Source organism: Equus quagga, chromosome 2, assembly GCF_021613505.1.
Source record: "Equus quagga isolate Etosha38 chromosome 2, UCLA_HA_Equagga_1.0, whole genome shotgun sequence".
In the NCBI taxonomy this organism is placed as follows: Eukaryota; Metazoa; Chordata; class Mammalia; order Perissodactyla; family Equidae; genus Equus; species Equus quagga.
In genome coordinates, this window is record NC_060268.1 from 1,595,522 (window position 1) to 1,615,699 (window position 20,178).

General features: G+C 46.5%; 1 protein-coding gene across 1 annotated transcript in view; it reads left to right on the top strand.

Moving 5' to 3' along the window:
- Window positions 1-5,465: 5,465 nt before the first annotated feature.
- Window positions 5,466-20,178, top strand: part of CDKL1 (cyclin dependent kinase like 1) — a 56,868-nt gene continuing 42,155 nt past the window's right edge. The window contains exon 1 of the mRNA XM_046655374.1: window positions 5,466-6,995. Coding sequence (XP_046511330.1) covers window positions 6,828-6,995 — 168 coding nt within the window. The 5' untranslated portion in view covers window positions 5,466-6,827. The remainder of the gene's footprint in view (window positions 6,996-20,178) is intronic.

The window sequence follows — 20,178 nt, forward strand, 5'->3', positions numbered from 1 at the left end:
GATGTCTACAACTGCCCCACACACGTTTAGTTGGAAAGCTGGGATGCATCCCACATCCGTCTGTCTGTCTGAATTCAGACGGTCCTTTTATGACTGCTTAAATCAAAACCTATCAAATGTAGCGCAAACATCTAAGAAAACCATTAAACCAGTCCACATCTCTAAAAGAAACATACAAAGTATTTGGAAATGTAAAGATAGGAGCAAAGGGCATTCCAGGCAGAGAAAATGTATCTGAAATAAACATTATTGGCAGTTAAGCTCCTGTATCAGGGTTCTTTGATGGCTCTTTGATTGTCATGGATTAAAGAAAAAGCTAAAGAACTGGGCTTGGAGAAGACCTAGGAACGGGAAGGAGCCAGCAGACAGTCTCTGGGCCCTAGGAGGAAACCACTCCAAAAGCCTTCTGCACTGCACTGTCATGCAAGACTCAGGTTCCTGGGGAAGAGGATCCACGTGGCCTAGGCTTGGTTAGCCCTTGGCCACGGAGGGTGAGGTACCTTGAGTGATGGTCCCACTGAGACAGAAACCCAAAGCAGAAGGAATGGGTGTTGGGCTTTTAACAAGGAGAAATGGATGGTGGGCTGGAAAAAGCAACAGATGTCGTGTATAGTTATAAACCACCACTTGGTGAAGCTTAAAAAACAACCACTCACCACATGTGAGTGAACTAGTTCATTAAATCATTATGATCTTCAACCACAAGTTCTTTCCTCAGTGATTTTGGTAAGTGTAAGATTTAGCATGCTCTAAATACCACATTTAATTTGGGGTATATGACTTCATCCTGGTAATGTTTCTCAAATCTAAATCTTCCTGGATTAGTTTCTTCACTGTGATTATCTCGTGATGGTGAGAAGACACACAGAATCCAGTGATGTGTATTGGTCACTGAGCACCTGCCAGAGCGCCCAGCCACTTGACACATAAATTCTCTGTTAAAGCACCGACATTATCCAGCTTTCCAGTGTAAAATTATTTCTCACTTTATGTATCCTTAAAACCCACAGTGGATACCACTGAAATTCCGTAAAGCCCAGTTCCAAAGTCTTCTTCAGGATCCCACAACCCTGTGCATCCTTTAATAAAGCTTCTTTTACTACATAATAGGTATTTCTTTCTTTCTTAAGGATAAGGAACAATGACCCCATATTTTCCTCTGTAGGGGAGGAAGACATTTCCTCTACCCACTCTAGGTCCTTCTGGCCAGACTATGAATTAAATTCACATGAGACAGAATAACAATATAATTGGGGAACGGCAGGGGGGACCCTGAAGCCTTGCCCCTGGGCTCAGCACTGGATGAGGTATTAGTATTCTGCCCACCCTGGGGGGAGTTTGCTCACACAGAAGTTGCTGAGCTACTGTGGGAAGGACGCATAATGACAAGGCTCATTGCAGCGTGAACAAAGGAGGGAGCTACATTGTGTGTTATAAGTGCTTCGGGTCAACTCAGAAATCCTGACAACCACCCTGTGCGTTAGGGAGTATGAGCGAAACAGTCAGGAGCAAAGGTCCTAGAGTCTGCCTGCCCGCGCTCCACTCCCCGCCTCACAGCTCCCGAGCTTCGTGTCCCCGGACAAGTGACCGACCCAGTCTAAAACACACTGTCCTCAGCTGAAACTGCAGGAGAGGAGTGGTGCCCATCTCCTAGGGTTGTTGTGAGGCTTGTGTATAAAATGTTCTCAGCATGATGCCTGCGACGAAGTAGGCACTAGGTACACAGCCATTGTTGTTTAGGCAATAGTAATTATCTCGCACGAGATCAAACACCAGTCAGAAGGTAGAAACCCTGTCTTCGGCTCCAAATCCAGGCTCTTTTTCCTACCACGTGTTACTATACTGAGTGTTTATTGCTGCCTTCAATGATTAACGTCCCACGGGACTGCTTGTGTTATCCAAGGACACTGAAGCATTCTAATTATGCAGAGCTGAAAAGAAAAGATTGCCACACGTGGAGAATCCTCATGCTGTTTCACTGCTCTTTGCACTGGCTTGAGAAGAAAAGTCCATGGATCAGACCATGCCTCAGCTTCCCAAAAACTATACTTTCCAGAAGTTACAATTCTTTGATATCAAAAGCAATTGCAGTCCTGCCACTGAAAGGACTGCCTGTGATTTGACAGGACAGAGGCCACAGCATCTTCTCTGTTTGGTGCTAAATGGTGGCATCAGGTGTTTGCCTCCCCTTCAAAGTTCTTCTCAAATATTTTGCTCCAACTTCCTCCAAACAAAACAACTAATGCAGCTGCAAGTCACGCTGGCTTTCTGGGTCACTGCCCCTTAGTCGTGCACAACTGTACGCTCGTCCCTACTCCAAGCACCACTGCGCCTGGCCCAGTGCCAGCCTCCCTGGGTACTGAACCTCGAGGAGTCCATAAAGTTAATTTTCCAGACTCACTTTAGCCTGGTATGAACTCCAGACAAGGTAGCTCTGGAGAAATTCACGTTGACTTCCCCACCTCATTTAAAAATAAATTTTTTGAATTTTCGAAAAGAAACATGCACCAACATACACCATGTTCTGAGCCATAAAACAAATCTCAAAACATTTGAAAGAATTTAAATCATACAAAAGGATTTCTCTGAACACAATGGAATTAAACTAGAAATCGAGAACAGAAAGATATCTGGAAAATCCCCAAATAGTTGGAAATTAAACAACACACTTTAAAATAACCCATGGCTCAAATTGGAAGTCACAAGGGAAATTAGAAAATATTTTGAGTTGAATGGCAATGAAAATACAACATACTAAGATTTCTGGTATGCATTTAAAGTGGTGTTTAGAGGAAAATTTATGGTATTAAAGGCTTATATTAGAAAAGAAGAAAGATCTAAAATTAATGGTCTAAGCTTCCATCTTGAAAAACTAGAAAAACAGCTAAAAGTAAAGCAAGCAGAAGGAAGAAAACAATAAAGGGGTGAAATCAATGAAATTGAAAAACAGAAAAACTACAGAGGAAATCAATTAAATCAAAGCTGTTTCTTTTAAAAAAAACCAATAAAACTTGTAAGCCTTAGTCAAACTGATAAGGAAAAAGAAGGAAAAAAAACTTAAACTACTAACAATCAAGAATGACATAAGGAACACCACCATGTACTCTATAGACATTAAAAGGGTCATAAGGTAATATTATATATAAAAAACTTTATGCCCATAAACTTAAATATGTAGGTGAAATAGACAAATTCCTTGGAAGACACAAACTCCCAAAGCTCACTTAAGAAGAAATAGATATTCTAATAGTCCTGTATTTTACTAAAGAAATAGAATTTTTAATTAAAAACAGTTAAACAACGAAAACTCCAAGCTCAGGTGGCTTTACTGGCAAATTCTACCAAACATTTAAGGAACAGATAATACCAATTTAATGTAAACTTCTCCAGAAAATAGAAGAGAAGGAAACACTTCTTAACTCATTTCCTGAGATCAGCATTACCCTGATACCAAAACTAGACCAAGACATTACAAGAAAACTATAGATCAATATCTCTCAGAAACATTAATGTAAAAATCCTCAATAAAATATTACTAATCAACTCCAGTAATGTGTCAAAATGATAGAACATCATAACCAAGTTGGTTTTAGCCCAGGAATGCAAGGTTGGTTCATCATTTTCAAATCAATCTATGTAATTCAGTAGACCAACAGACTAAATAAGAAAAATCTAAGATAATCTCAATAGATAGAGAAAAGCACTTGACAAAATTCAACATCCATTCATTGTTTTTAAAAAACACCTCTCAGCAGTTGGAATTAAAGAGAACTTTCTCAGTCTAATGAAGGGCTTCTGTGTTAGTTCTATTGCTGCATAACAAGTAACCCCAAAACACAAACATCAAATATTTATTATCTCACAGTTTCTGGAGGTTGGGAATCCAAGCATGACTTAGCTAGGTGCGTCTGAATCAAGTCTCTCACAAGATTGAACTTGTGTTGACAGTTGGGGCTACAGTCTCATTTGAAGGCTCACTGGAGCGGGGGCGATGTGGAGAGATCTACTTCCAAGCTCACTACATGGTTGTTGGCAGGATTCAGCTCCTTACAGAATATGGGACTGTTTGCCCAAGTTCTTCTTGGCTCTTGGCCTCCTCAGTCCTCGCCATAGGGCGGCTCACAACATGGCATCTGGATTCCCTCAGAGGAAGTGAGCAAGCGAGTACAAGAGAGGACCCAAGGTGGTAATCACAGTCTCTTTGTAACATGATATCAGCAGCGATATTCCATTACTTTTGCCATGTTGTTCCTTAGAAACAAGTCACTAGGTCAAGCCTACACTTAAGGGCGTGAATCCCAGGAGGCAGGGATCGTAAGGGCCGTCCTAGAGGCTGCCCACCACAGCATCTACAGCGATCTAGCCAGCGTCCTACCTAGTGGTGCAAGCCCGAATGCTTCCTTTCTCAGACCAGTGATAAAGATGTCTGCTCTCACCACTCCTGTCTGATAGCACACTGCAGTATGAGAAAAAGCACAAAGACACACCAGTTAGGAAGAACTAAAACTGTCCCTGTTTGCAGATGGCATGATTGTGTACATAGAAAACCCCAAGGAATTTACAAAAACCATCTAGATCTTATAAGTGAGAAAACATCCGGGTGGCAAATAAGCATATGAAAAACTGTTCAACATTAGTCATCTGGGAAATGCAAATTAAAACCACAAGAGGGCCTGCCCATGGCCGAATGGTTAAGTCCATGTGCTCCACTTGGGCGGCCCAGGGTTTTGCTGGTTCCAGTCCTGGGCGCATCAGACCTAGTCTGCTTGTCAGGCCAGGCTGAGGCAGCATCCCACATAGCAGAACTAGAAGGACCTACAACTAGAAATATACAGCTATGTACCAGGGGGCTTTGGGGAGGAGAAGAAAAAGAAAAAAAAAGAAGACTGGCAATAGACGTTAGCTCAGGGCCAATCTTTAAGAAAAAATAAAAATAAAAAAAATATAACCACAAGAGGCAATTATCCATCTATCAAAATGGCTAAAATCAAAAGAACTGAATGCAAAGTGCTGGAAAAGGTGCAGAGTAACTGGAAGATTGCTGGTAGGAATGTAAAATGGTAAACATTGGAGAATATATTGGCAGTTACTTACAATAACACATCCTGGCCATACGACCCAGCAGTATCCCTGTAAGTATTACTTTCCTAAGAGAGATGAAAACATATGTTCACCAGAAAGACCATGTATGCATGTTTACAGTGGCTTGGTTTATAATCAGCAAAACTGGAAACAACTCAAATGTTCTTCAACTGGGAATGAATGAACAAACTATGGTTTATTCATACAGTGGAATATTACTCAGTAATAAAAAGGAATGAACTACTGATAAATGCCAACAACGCAGATGAATCTCAAATGCATTACGTTAAGTGAAAGAAGCTTAGCCTCAAAAGGCCACATAATGTATAATTCCACCTATATGACATTCTGGAAAAGGCAAAACTACAGAGACAGAAAACACATGAGTGGTTGCCATTTGCAAACAATTTCTGGGAGGTTCACAGGTCACCTCTGGCCCACCCCTGGACCCCATCTATGTGCTACTGTATTTTCAAGGGGCACCAATCCCGCTCCTCCCAGCTCCCAGCTCCTTCCTAGGCCCTATCCAGATTTACACTTAGGGCCATGCTGCTTGGCACTGGATTGGTCCCTGTTTCACAGAGAGAATGTTCACTTCTCTCCTCAGGTATTGCTCTCAGGGCAAACACCGGCCTCAGTGCTGGGCAGACGGAATGGGATGAATGATAAAGTTGCGGGAGTCTGCCCAGTGGCAAATGCCCTCATTTCACGATTTCCCCAGGTCCTTTAACCTCCCCACTGTGCTCAGGCCTGAGAGAGCAGGAGTCTTGGGAGAAGGGTGGGAATAAGGAACCTACAACAGGGCGGGAAGGCCCCCCCAGCCCAGAGCTAGAGGAGGAACGTGTGACTTTAACCCATCTCAGTCTTGATGCCTTCCTCTTCGTCTTTGCCCAGCTCCCTTCTCTCATTCATTCATTCCTCATTCACTCCTTCGTTGACTGGAGGCTACCGCGCTGACCAGGACAGACACAGAAGCTGCCCTGTGGAGCCGAGAACGCGGGGCGTATCCGGCGGCCGGCGCAGACCTCCTGGGGGCGGGGCGAGCGCGGTCCTCCCTGCGGCCCCGCCGCAGCTGCTCCGACGCCCCCTCCCGCGGACGCCAGCCGAGGGGCTTCCCGGGTGGGCGGGCGGCCGGCCTGGAGGCCGGGGCGGGGCTGCGGGGCCGGCGGAGGCGGGGGCGGCGGCAGAGAGGTCCCGTCCCAGAGCCCCGAGCGGCAGGTGCACCTGCGCCCCGCGGGCCCCGCTCCCCCTTCCCTCCCCTCCCCACTCATTCTCCCCCCTCCTAGTCCCCCCTTCCCCCCCTCCTTTCCCCTCTTCCCCCCTCCCTCCCCACTCCTCTCTCCCCCTCCCCCTACTCCCCTCCCCCGCCCCGGGGAGCCCGGGCGTCCTCCTGCCGGAGGGAAATGAGACCCAAAATGGGAACCGGGGAAGCCCTGGGCCTTGGCAGTCCTGCAGCGGATCGGGTGAACTACGACGTTGGAAGACGGATCGCCTTACACCTCCGTGCGCTGCAGGACGCGGTTACATTTTAACTCGCTGGTCTGGAACGCGATTGAACTGGGCGAGGAGGGCGCCGCCCGGGGCTGGCGTCCTGGGTCTCGAGCCGAGGCCTGGAGGACGCGGGGGAGCCCTGAGCCTGCAACAGGTGTTCCCGGTCTCCTCTAGGCTCCGTTCACGCCAATATTTTATAGGCGACATTTTCAAACTATGTGAGGATCCATTTTAAGAAGATTTATTCCTCTGTGATGGAGAAGTATGAAAAAATTGGGAAAATTGGCGAAGGATCCTATGGAGTGGTTTTCAAATGCAGAAACAGGGACACGGGTCAGATTGTGGCCATCAAGAGGTTTCTGGAATCAGAAGATGACCCTGTCATAAAGAAAATCGCCCTTCGAGAAATCCGCATGCTCAAGGTAATGGATTCTTTACAGTGAATTTTCAGGGACTAGAAAATCACAGTGAGTCGTGCTATATTAAATAAGTGCCTTGACCTGTGGTTACATCTCCTTCCTGCACGGATTTCGTCCTCAGTGACACAAATGGGACAACTGTGCACAAGTGGCCAGTTATATAATGAACTAGAGACGTCAGTGCCGGAAGGAAGGTGTGTTCACTTTCAGAGATGCTGTGGGATATTTCATTTCTCTTCCCCATAGCTGCTTCCCCGTGTGACCTGTAGATCTGGTTCTTCGGGAGCCATGGACTTTGATAGTAGGGAACTTCTGCAGCTGGAGTCTGCTAGCATTCCTGACGAGTCAGCTAGCATTCATGACATTTAAACTCTAGGTCATCTTCGGCTGATATTCTCTGTCCCTTAAGAGAATTAGTCATGCGCCTGTTTTCAAACTGCGAGGAAGCTGACAGGTTTTCACTACACCTCACGTTTATCTACTGCTGAGCATCATAGTGTCCTGTCTCTAGAAGAAGGATTCTTCTTAAAGAAGTGAAATGATCACTTTAAAACCGTTCATTAGTCAACCCTAGGAGACCTTGATATGGGGTGGGGACAGTTGTTTGTTACAAGCTGAAAGCATTTTTTCCTGTAATGGGAAGAGGCTTCTTTTCTGAATTTCTGTGAAGATGAAACCCCAATCGCAAGGCAGAGTGTGCCATGCCATGAACGCAGTGGGGGTGACCTTGGTTTCAGATGGTGAGGGCCTCCATGTGCAGCTAACCGTGTGACCAAGTGTCCGGGAAGAGCACCCCGCTGGGAGGGGTGGGGCTCATGGGGTCTCTCTCCCTCTTGCTTCTCCCACCTCCCAGCCTCTCGAGGAGTCTTCTTTTCCCCAGGAATCGCGTGTGTGGGGTTATCTCTGGATGAGGACCCTGAGTGGGAAGCAGCAGGCTTTGGGTAAATTAAATGGGCAGATCACAGGACCCCTTTCCCTGTTCTTTATACCAGCAAGCTCTCACCTGTTGTGAGAAGACGCTTCCAAGCCCTTGCCCCCAAAAGGGCGCGACCAGCAGTCTTGGCCCACCCCGTGACCTGGCCCCTCTACCCTCCCCAGTCCTCACAGGGTCAGTTCTCAGGGTTGCTCCTGGGCTGATGGGCATTTTCCCTTTCTCTGGCTTTCCCGAGAGGAGAAGGCGGTAACTGTACTTCAGGGGTTCATTTATTCCAAAGAAAAGACAGTCTGTTCCTAGCAGAGAGGCAGTCTGGCCCTGATTCTGAAGGTGGCCTGTGGACACCTCTCTCTGCCTCCCCCAGCCTTCAGCGATGCGGTGTTTCCAGGTGCAGCTCCCTGAATTAACTGAGTTCCTCCCGGATGGGCACCTCGCCCCTGTATCTCTGGGTCAACTGCTTGGCATGTAGCAGGCTCCAGTAAATGTTATTGTTGGATTAAAAAGAACATGAACAAGATAAGCTCTTAGGAAGGGTAGGTGTTGCCAATCAACAGGGAACTCAGATGTGTTCTCTGGAATAAGTGAATGTGGATGTGCTGTAAAGGGTCGAGTTGTGGTCACAGGAGCCTGACTCCAGAGCACACAGCACCCCAGTCTCCAGAGATGAGTGCACACAGGCAGACCCCCCATCTCTAGGAGGTGTTCGCCCTAGACTCTCGGTACCGTCTGTCCCTTTAAGCCCTAACTTTCCAGAATTCTGTAATATTCCTCACACAAAATGAGTAGTTAAATATTTGCTGAATTAATGAATTGAGGGTTTGTTAAATGAAGTCATATTTTCGGCATTTGTTTCTTCAGTAAATATTTGTGGAGCCCCATTGTGCCTAAAACAATGTTTATACGAAGTTATACACTCTGTCTTTCAGACGCCTTAACTTCTGGAAGGGAAGTCAGGTGAATTTCCCCTCGGCCCTCACTCCCAACAGACTGGGTGCCTAATGGGCAGGGCCTGGGTTGTTCACCTTGTCCCCATGCCAGGCAAGAACCCTCTGAATAAAGCGTTTGGAGGCACATTTGGACTCAACTTTGCAAAGTTTCGGGAGGCATGGAACGCGAGAGAAGGCAGTCAGGGCAGATGGTCCCTTCTGGGAAAAGGCGCACAAATGGGAAGCAGCATATTGAGAGGACTCGGGAGATAACCCCAAAGTCTTGGTCAAGGTCCCTGCTGGGCTCCCGCAGGCCAGGGAGAGAGGGAAGGAAGGGAAGCCTGGGTCCAGTAGGAGGGGGTGCGAGGAGTTTCCTGAAAGATAGGTCTGGCCTTGCAATAAGTGATGGTTAGCGCATAGCTGCACCTTGGCCCCAGCTGGCCCAGGGTTTGGAGCCTGACTCCCGGGGACATGTTGAGACAAGGAAACCGGTGAAGTCCAGGCAAGTGTTTTAGGCCCCATCGGAGCCGGAATCCAAGCCAGCGCTCCAGTGCCCATGGGAAGAGGGACGCAACTGCAGGTCCGTGTGAACCCCAGGGGGGTTGTAGCTCAGGGGCTCAGTGAGTTTGAGTTCCTAGTTGGGTGTTTTTTCCTTGCACTCTCCTCACACAGCTGCGGTTTTAATGACCCCTGCAAAGGTCAGCCACCAGGAACTAGGAGGACTGAGGCTGAAGGTACCTCAGTGCCCTTGGCCCCAGCAGTGCGACAGGCTGGGTCTGACCCCGGACTCCTCCTGTTACAATAGGGAAAGCAGGAAAGGCAGATGAAGACCAGGGTAGATGGCCTGAATGCCCGGCTAAGGAGTTCCACTTTCTCCTGGAAAGAAGAAAGCCAGCCAAGATGGTTTTCACATTAGAAAGTTGTCGTTTGCAGACTTTCGGGTTTCATGGACCAGTAAAATTTCCCAAAAAAACTTCTTTTTTTTTGCAGATTAGGGTAGGGCTACCAGCATTTTAAAAAACCAACTACCGACTACTATCACCATCACTTCGTAAAAGAAAGGACATTTTAATATTTTTTACAAACTAAGAAAGACACAATTTTAGAAAAAAGCACAGTCTTCCTGAGAGTAGTTGACAACTATAAATAATATCCATATATGTACGTTTCTCTGGTGTGTGTGTGTATCATTGCCCTTATTTTTCTCATTTCACTATCCATTGATGAAAATGGTGACATCATTTGTTTTGTGCGTGAAAGTTAGTACTATGTCTGGGCACAAAAAGGTTCCCCAGATCCGGTGATGTTCTGCTTACAGGATCTGTGTCTGATACCACGAAATACTAGTACCACAGAAGAACAGAGTGGTCCCCTGAATTTTATGTTATAATAGAATTTGGCCTGTATCCATCCTCAGAGAATTCCGTGTGTATATGCTTTTTAAACTGTTTATTTAACAATTTGAAGCAACTCCCAGTGGTTGCTAATGGACTCCTTTAAAAATCCCAGTTGTTTCCTCTCAGGCGGATAGGATCGGGGGGGTGAGTTGTCCAGGCGCCAGCTGTGTAACGTCCAGGGCAGCACACCTGTGGAGCTCCCGTTCTTGATGTGAAAGCGTGTATGAAGATGCAACCGTCCGTTGGTAAATGTTTGTATGATAATTATTATCAAGAAACCTATTTTGCTAATATTTTCAGAAAACATTTTTTCTGAAAATTTGAAACAGTTTTCAAACAGTAGTATTTCATGCCTTTTGGAAAAAGTGTGATACTTTTTTATGACATAAATTCACTATTTGTACTAATAAACTAAATATAATTCACTCCTTACCCAAAGGTCCTACTGCAGTCAACCCTTCAATGTTTTAATTGTGAATCTTATTTTTTCCAGGTTACGTAATTAGGCTTTTAAAAAAATAAATAGTTGCTCCAGTTAAAATCCGTCAGCTCATACTCCATGTTAGGAACAAATTAGGTGCCGTTCTGGTGCCAGTAGTAAAATTATACTGCAGTAGCTGAACTCAAAGAAACTGTCCTACCCTTTCTCAAACTCACTTTCCATTGCAAAACAAAAAAAGAAAGAATTCAGTATTTCAGTCAGTGTGGTTGCTGAGACACCTGTGTGTCAGAGCTGACACGTGCTCATTCGGCAAGTTTTGGCAGAACTCTTGCCGTGTGCCCGGCACTGTTCTCGGCCCATGTCCTCACAAGTAAGGAGAGACTGCCAGTAGACAAATAATTACATGTCAAGTGGTGAAAAATAAAGCAGGATAAGGGGCGGAGGGTGCTGGAGGGGCTTGCTTTCCTATACAGGGTGGTGAGGAAAAGCCTTTCTGATGAATGATATTACAAGAGAGACCAGAAGAAATGAGAAGGGGTGACTCATGCAGCTTCAGGGGAAAGGCATTCCAGGCAGAGAAAACGGTCAGTACAAAGGCCCCAGGGCAGGATCAAGTGGTGGGTTCTGGCATGTGCTGGCCTGTGTTCTAGGAGGAGCAGACAGATGAGTGCGTCACAGAGTAAGCAAGAGCGAGAGTCATAGGAGATGAAGTTAAAGATAAGGAGTCGAAGTGAGGGCCTATGAATGAGGTGGGGCCGTCAGAAGGCTTTGAGCAGAGGGCGCCCTGGCGTGACTAGAAGGATTCCTCTAGCTGCTGGTGGCTCCAGCTCCAGGAACAGGAATGTGAGTTAGAGACTGTCAGGCTAATCCAGGTGTAAGGAGATGGGTTTGGTGTGAGTGGTGGCGGTGGAGGTGGCCAGATTCAAGACTTTTCTGAGAGAAGAGCATGTCGCAATATGATGGTTGGCTGAGGAATCAGGAATGACTCCCAAGTTCTCGACTTGAGGAACTGGAAGAAGGAAGAGCTCATTCACTGTGACAGGGAGACCAGGTGCAAATTTGGGAGAAAGGAAACCGGGAGTTCTGTGTTGGATATGTTAAGTCTGAGATGCGAACCCAAGGAGGCTGTAAAGTGGCGATTCAGTGCACTACGAGTCTGGCACTGAGGGGAGAGTCGGGTTGGAGGTGCAGAGTTGGGAGACAGCAGCACAGCAGTGGTGTCAAAGGCTGTGAGCTTGGGTGAGGTCACCCTGGGAGACAAATACGGAAGACTGAGCCCTGGGGCTCCAGCGTCGGGAGGTCTGGAAGACGAGGAGGAACCAGCAAGGAGGCAGGAAGGGCTGATCCTCGGGGTGGGAAAGCCCCAAGAGCAATGTTCATAAAAGCTTGGTGAAGAAAATGTTTCAAGAATGAGGGAATAGTTATTGGTGTCAAAGGTCACCATTAGTACAGATTTAGAATGAGCCATTGGCTCTGAAAATATGAGGGTCATTTGAGATCTTGACAACAGCTGTTTGGGTGGAGCGGTGGGAATGAAAGCTCCATCAGAGATTGTTCAAATGAGGATGAGAAGGGCCAAGTGGAGACGGTCACATAGGCAACTCTTTTGAGGAGTTTTATTATAAAAGGACACCGAGAAATGGGGCAGGAGGCGCTTGGAAGGATGTGGGGTCAAGAGTTTTTGTAGCTGTTGTTTTTAATATGGGAGAAAGAAGAGTGTTTGTATTCTTGGTATCAATCCAGTAGAGAGAAAACTTGATGTTATTGGAGGGAAGGAATTCCTCGAGCCAAGGCCTTGAGCTACTAGCCTGGAGCATGACCAGAAATAGCTCTAACGGCATAATAAATGACCTATTTGTGGACAAGCTAGGAGATTAGGCTCCCTCTTATTTTATTTGGAATGTTGCTAGGTTCTTCACGTACACGATCCTTAATCTTATGTAACAGGACCCCCACAGCCATCTCCAAGCTATGCATGAGGAACTGCTTCCACTAGGATGTATGACATCTTCTGATTTGCACGAGACACCTGAGCCCAAAGGAGAGAATTCAACCCCTTTCCATAAGCAGGGTTCAAGCATATAAAGATATTTTGGATGGGAGGTGCGGCGGTCATGACAGAAGCCAGATTACGGAGCGGGGCAAGGTCCCTGAAAGAAAGCCACCTTAGATCAAGAAGTCTGGCATGATAGGCTGAAGTCATTGCAGGCCCTCTGGTTCAGGTGGGCACTGTTTCTGCATAAAGCAGGTGACTGTGCTTGAAACCAGCCCAGCCCCCTGGGGAAGATCTGTGTGTCCAGCAAGAAGAGGACTGTGTGGTTCAAAACTAACAAGAGCCAACCATCCCAGAATAATTGTATTACTAAGGTCCCCAGCCTCGAGGCTGCTGAGCCTTCCCTCTGGGAATAAAAATGGTAGAACTATTAGAAGAGGAAGGAAGCAAAGGATTCCAACCAGCAGTGGTGGGAAGAGTAGACGCTCCCGGAGGAGTTGAGATGAAGGACAGGACGCTGCCATCATGAGGTGCCTGGCAGACCTTTGGCAGTGTGGCAGACAGTACAGGGGGCCTTAGAATGGATCAGTCATGGGCCAAAAGCAGCAGCTAGGACATTGTTTGTGACAACCCTTCCTCTAGAAGATAAGAAAACCGAGAGACAGGCAAGGAGAAGGAATCACATGTTGCCATTTGGTGGCCCAGCAGACTTGGGCAAAGCGCCAGGCGTCGTTACCTAGGATGCACAGATTATGCTTCTAACAACTTTAGAAGGTGGGTATTGTTTCCCGTTTTACACGTGGGTTCGGCATGGTTAATAATTTGCTGTGGCCTCCTGGTTAGGAAGCTGGAATGCAGCCGCGTTCCATCAGTCCCCAAACCCACAGAGCAGAACCACCATGTTCCACCAGACCCCACACTCAGAAGTTCCCCAGTGGCTGGTCCCCGGCATTTATCCCGGCCTTGCCTCCAGCGGGGCCTGGGCTGTGGGTCACATTCTCACTAGAATAGGAGTTCTTCCTGACTCTCCTTCCAGAACCCTGCAGATCATTTTAGAAGGCAAAAGTTATGGTTTGCCACCAACGACAGTGCGAATGAGCAAGGGGGAAAAATGTCCATTAAAAACTTTACTATAAACATGACAATAAAGTGCATGCATCCTTAGTGAGGAAGGGACCACCCCCAAGGGATGAAAATTGTTCCGGGGCGGGGTGTCTAACTTTTATATTGTATAAAGCACAGATATACATATAGTACATATGGATATACAGTAGATTTGTGGAATTAAAATTTCTCTGGGGGGTGATTGGGAAAAAAAATGTGCAAAAAGACTCCTTTGGGGAACAAATAGGAAAAAAAAAAGCCCACAGGGTATTGGGAAGGTAAGAATGCTGAGTGTGGACTATGTGCTGGAAACCTGCTGTCATTTGACTGTAGTCATGAATACTAATAACCTCCCAAATGTTCAGAGCATCTCCTTTATTTCTATGATCTCCTTACTTTAAGTAACCGTCTATTACTTTAAGTAACTACTTACTTTAAGTAACCGGGGCTGTGTGACTGCATGGGGACAGAGCCAAGTTAGGAGCACATTGTCTGATCTGCTCAGAGCCGTTGGTGACCTCGGGCGAGCTCGGGAGCCTCCTGGAAGCTGGCCCAGAGCATCGCGGTGATTTACGTCTCTGTTTGCCGTTGCTTCACCAACTGTGCTGAGGGAGCAGAGTGCTCCTGGGCCAGCCATCTGATGGTGGTCCAGCAGCCTTGAGGCTGCGAGGACAGGAAAGTAGAGGGTCAAAAAGAGCAATAGCAGAGGAGAGAGAGATGCACAGTGCAAAGGCAGAAAGGTGGGCTTTGAATGCAGTGCTGGTAAGGAAGGGAGGCCCATGTCTCCCCAGAGACGATCACTGCCTTAGATATCAGACCAGAAAGTCTGCTGGCAGGTTACTGCTCCAGCGACGGAATGGCCTGTGGGAGGTCAAGGTTCCCTGCCACCAAAGCATTTACTAAGAGCTGAATTCCAGGCGACGGTTAGCCAGGGTCCCATCCCACTGAATGCTAGTCAGCTTTAGGATCTAACTGGAGCTTTCACAATTTGTAAAGGCTTCTGCTCCCCCAGTATTAGTTGAACGAATGTTTCTCCCATATTAGTTGGATAATATTTCCCAACTCAATAAAAGTCTCAGTGGGAAATCCTGTGACAGCTTAAAGAATTTAGTCCTGCTGTTGCTAATTGGTGCCATTTCTAAGTCCCTTCTCTTCAAATTGTGTAATTGGCTTGTTGAAATGGATTAGTAAATTGGGGTTTTTTGGGGGTTTTTTTGAGGAAGATTAGCCCTGAGCTAGCATCTACCGCCAATTCTCCTCTTTTTGCTGAGGAAGACTGGCCCTGAGCTAACATCCGTGCCCATCTTCCTCTACTTTATATGTGAGACACCTGCCACAGAATGGCTTGATGAGCAGTGCCATGTCCACACCAGGATCCAAACTGGCGAACCCCAGGCCGCCAAAGCAGAACGTGTGAACTTAACTGCTGCGCCACCGGGCCGGCCCAATTAGTAAATTGTTTTAGCCGTATTCAGCATTCTCTGTTGTGGCTTATATGAGATTACAAGCTCAAATGTCTGTGGGGATCACACTGATACCAGAAGTGAGTGAAGCAGGCTGAGTGTGAGACAAGATGGAGAGGTGGGGACTAGGGCGCCCTGCAGACCACGTTGTGTGTCAAGTAGGCGACCACTGCTCAGCTCCACAGACTGCGAGCCCAGAGTCTTAGATTTTCATTTCTTTTTTTTAAAAAGCCAGAAATTAAAGTTTTATGTAAAATCTCCTGGCTTTTTCCCCGCAACGCTTTGTTTTGAAAAAATTTTCAAAATATATACAAGTGGAGAGAATAACACAATGAATTCCTGCATGCTCTTCGCTAGATTGTTTAGTCAGTTAGAATTCTGCTTTATTTCCTTTCTGTTTCTGTCACACACATGCACATGCATGTGCACTCACACACTTTTTTGGCTGACTCATTCCCCAAGTAGCAGCATGACTCTCTTAGAACAAAGACATTCTCCTGCAGCCACAGTAGGATTTCCACACTCCAGAACTTTAACATTGACTCAATATTGTTATCTCATGTTCAGGCTGTGCTCAAATTTCTCATATGGTCCCAATAATAGTCGTGTGTATTAAAACTCTGTGTATAATTATATATATATATATTTTTTGAGGAAGATTAGCTCTGAGCTAACTACTGCCAATCCTCCTCTTTTTGCTGAGGAAACCTGGCCCTGAACTAACATCCGTGCCCAGCTTCCTCTACTTTATATGTGGGACGCCTACCACAGCATGGCTTGCCAAGTGGTGCCATGTCCACACCCAGGATCCGAACCAGCAAACCCCGGGCTGCTGAGAAGCACAACGTGCGAACTTAACCGCTGCGCCACCGGGCTGGCCCCTGTATAATTATATTTTTTAATCCAGGGTCTAATCAGTTGCCATACATAGGATTTAGTTGCCACGTCTCTTCAATCTCCTTTATTCTAAAACAGCTGTGCTACGTTTTAATTCTTCTTTTAGTTGTTCATGACATTGGCATTTGAGGAGGGTCCTGGCCAGTCATCCCACGGAATGTGCCTCCACAGAGATTGTCTGGCTGTTTCCACACCGTTTGGTGCAGGCTGGACATCTTCAGTGAGAACGCTGCATGGGTGAGGCCGTGTCCATCACACTGCTTCTCATCAGGAGGGACCTGATGGCGGTTTGCCCCACAGTTGGTCCCCTTGGTTCTAATCTCCTGGTTAAGATGGGTCTGCCATGTTTCTCGATTGCAAAGAAACATTTTCCCTTTATCATTAGTAAGTAATCTGAGGGGTGATATTTTGCAATTGCGTGACTCCCTGTTCCCCAACAACTTTCACCCAAAGATCCTGCCTCAGTAAGTTATCATAACAGTTATTATAAAATTGTGATTTTCAACAATTCTTTCTACATTCATTGTTTATAATTTTTCTGAAAAAAAAAAAAACAAAAAAGAACTTTTCTTCACCACCATCCCCCCCATACACGTGCTTTTTAGTATCACTGTGAATTTGTGGATTTTTTTTTAATTCAACCTGTTACAAACCGTCGCTGTCATTCTTTTTGATTCTCAAATTGCCTGCATCTGGCCATCCGGGGCTCCTTGGATCCAGCTCCTTGTCCTGACGGATCCTGGTCCTTCCCTGAGTGTTTCTTTGCTGTGCGGCATGACAGAATGTCCCGGGCTCATCCTGCCCGCTCTCTGGAATGAGCCGTTTCTCCTAGGAGCCCTGGTTCCTTTTAGTGAGAACAAGATCTAACTTTAAAACGTGCACAGGCAATTTAAGGGAAGGCTGAGCACCATCCAGGCCACGCAAACCCATCTGCCGACAGTGTTGGGCGCGCTGGGTCTGGGCTGGGCCTTCGGGCCACATGGCTTTCGTCGTATGCAGAAGTTTTCTTTGGAGGCTGGCAGGTCTGGCCCCGCAACGTGCATCACTGGTGTAGGGACAGACGCTGGGAGTTAGGGAACCTGGTTGTCACCAGCATGGACCACAAAGCAGGGCATTCCCTTGCGATGCCCACAGTGACAGAAACCAAACAAATGCCCCCATGATCTCTGCCTATTTGTTCTACAAGTGGAGACCTGTTTAGTTGTATTTTACAAGATAATGTAGTAACTGCAAATAGTAACAGACTGTTTTGTTTGTGTATTAGGAGATTTTTTGACCTAGCTCACGACGTGTTTATCTAGAAAGAGTATATTCCTGCTGTGTCGTGAACTCCTAAGTAATAAAGCTGCCACACAAATATTGCAAGAACAAAAGCAGGAGCAATCGCCCGGCTGGCTCGTGACCTTCTTAAAGACACCGAGTCTGTAAGGGGAGTAAGCACACACTGCCACCTGTCAGCGTCCTGAACACTCCTGCTCTCATCCTGCCACACGCCCAGGCTCCAGCAAATCAAATACCACAGAGCAGGAGGAGGCCGAGTACGTGATTTTATAGTGAACACTGGTGAAAAACGTAATTATGCCTTTGCTTTTTTGGCCACTTAAATTATTTTTATTTCCAGCAAGTAAAATTTATAGGTAGACAACCTGTGTTATATAGTTATTATGAAACAGTCAGTCCACACTGGAAGGTGGTACTTTGTATGTGGAATGGAAAATTTTTTTTTCTGCTTTTTCTCCCCAAATCCCCCCAGTACATAGTTGCATGTTTTAGTTGTGGGTCCTTCTAGTTGTGGCATGTGGGATGCCGCCACAGCATGGCCTGACGAGCGGTGCCATGTCTGCGCCCAGGATCTGAACCAGCGAAACCCTGGGCCGCCAAGGCGGAGCGCTTGAACTTAACCACTCGGCCACGGGGCTGGCCTGCTGTCTTTCACTTTAAATGTTTTTAATGTTTTAGTTTATCTTTTTATTTGGCAGGACTGATGTTTTAGGCCACAAATTTGCTTTCAACAGACATATTTTCTTGCTAATTATTAGCCTTCTTTATTACTTATTAACTTTAAAAGCACTGTTGTAAAAATGCTGTTGGATAAAATTGCCTGGTTGGAAATCTTTGAACTCCATCTCTCTTTTTGTTAGAATATGAAAGATAAGAGTTTCTAAACCAACTGATGCTTCAACCACACCTTAAAAACAGTTTGATTTGTCGCTGTCAGTTCATTGTTAGGTTAATTTTTGGCTGTGTCAGTGTTAATTTTCCTTTTGATCACATTTGTACTATTACTTCTTTCCTAGTACTTTTCAAGTACTTTATTAGTCGATAAAGCAGATTGAGCATCCGCTGTGCGCATCCTTAGCCTGTGCTGGGTCTTGAGAGGAGTCCAGAGGAGACCTCAGCCCAGTCTCTGGCCAGAGGACCAGCCTGGCACATTCTGCTGCATCCGTGTTGTCTACGGAAAACCCCACATAAACAACCCTCAGGCCCCAACCTCTGCACCTGTGATCGCAGCTCTCTCAGAGCTCCTCCCTTCCGTACGTCACGCCCCGCCTTTGCTAGCCACCCCCAAAACAAAACACTAGCAGAGTGTCTGCCATGGGTTCCTGGCATTTGGCAGAAATGTGGGATCATTTCCTTTACCAAAGGAGAGCGCTGACAGGTGATCCCTCAGCAGCACCAAGAAGGTGCAGGGTATTTTCCTCTCAGCTGGAGATGGTGGTGATAATCCAAATAGCCTTTTTAATAATGAAAACAGCCCCCCCCCCAAAAAAAACTGATGTATTAACTAGCTGTCTGGAACTAACTTCAAAATATTTATCTCGGTTTTATAACATAGTGAAGAGCTTATGCAACTCATTTTTAAACCATTTGCATGATAAAGTCACATGTGCTTATGTAAGAAAAAAAAAAAGCCTGAAGGTCCAGGAGGACGTAAAGTGAAAGGAAACCTCCCTTCCTCGCCACTCTCCATCTTCATCCCCCCAAACCGCCACAGGCTCTCATGCTTCACTCCAGAGGACTTCTGTGCTTGTACAGGACATATATTTCTGTTTTAAAAACAGATGCAAATGCTATCATATTGTATATACTATTCCGTAATTACCTTTTTGTACTTAATATGTCTTGGACATCTTTTCAAGTCAACACGCATAGATGTGCCTTATTTTTTTTACCAGCTGCATACTATTTCATCATTTGAATATGCTATCAAGTCCTATTGTTTATTTAACTGAGGACTTATTAATGGGCATTTCGGTTTTTCCAGTGGCCAATCACGTACACATAAAGCTCTGCACATTCGAGAGAATATCGGGGCAAGGAAGCATGACTTCCACAAGTGGGTCATTGGGAGCTGTGATGAGGGAGTGTAGTCCTGATTCCTCTCTGGTCCCCGGTCCCTCGGATTAGCTCCTGGAGCACAGCACCACGTGGTGCCTGCTGGTTCAGTACATTTGCTCCCAAAGGGCTGGGGTGCACATTCCATCATTCTGCTGGGCTGGCTGGTTGCAGGTGATGAGGCATATAGCAGAACGCATGGATCCTTGGCCATATGCTGATTGTCATGCCTCCTTTGCTGCAAAATGGGCCCCTTGGTCTGCTGTTGTGTGGACTCTCATGCCAGTGAAGCATGCATTCTCTAACCCTGGGATTGTGATGCAGGCAGGAAAGGCAAAGCCCATATCTAGAAGTAGTATCAGTTCCAGTAAGGACAAATGCTGGGCTCCTTAAAGGCCAGTGCAGATCAGGGCCTCAGCATCAGTTTTTGCTACTGGCAGGTTGGGTCCTCAGTGGCAGCAGGAGCCAGATCAGCCTTGGAGAGAGGGAGCCAGTGCTACTGGGCCATGCATAGCCACCCTCCCTGCCACTCTCCTCATGGGTAGGTTGCACAAGCACTGGGGTGGCCAAGGACAGAGCAGGCTGACACCCACCAGAGAAGACATCCTCTGCCTGGTTGCTCAGTGCTTCCCCTGCGGCAGATGCTCTCTGGTGGGCATTAATACAAGGCCCAAAGGTCCTCCAGCTCTGTGCT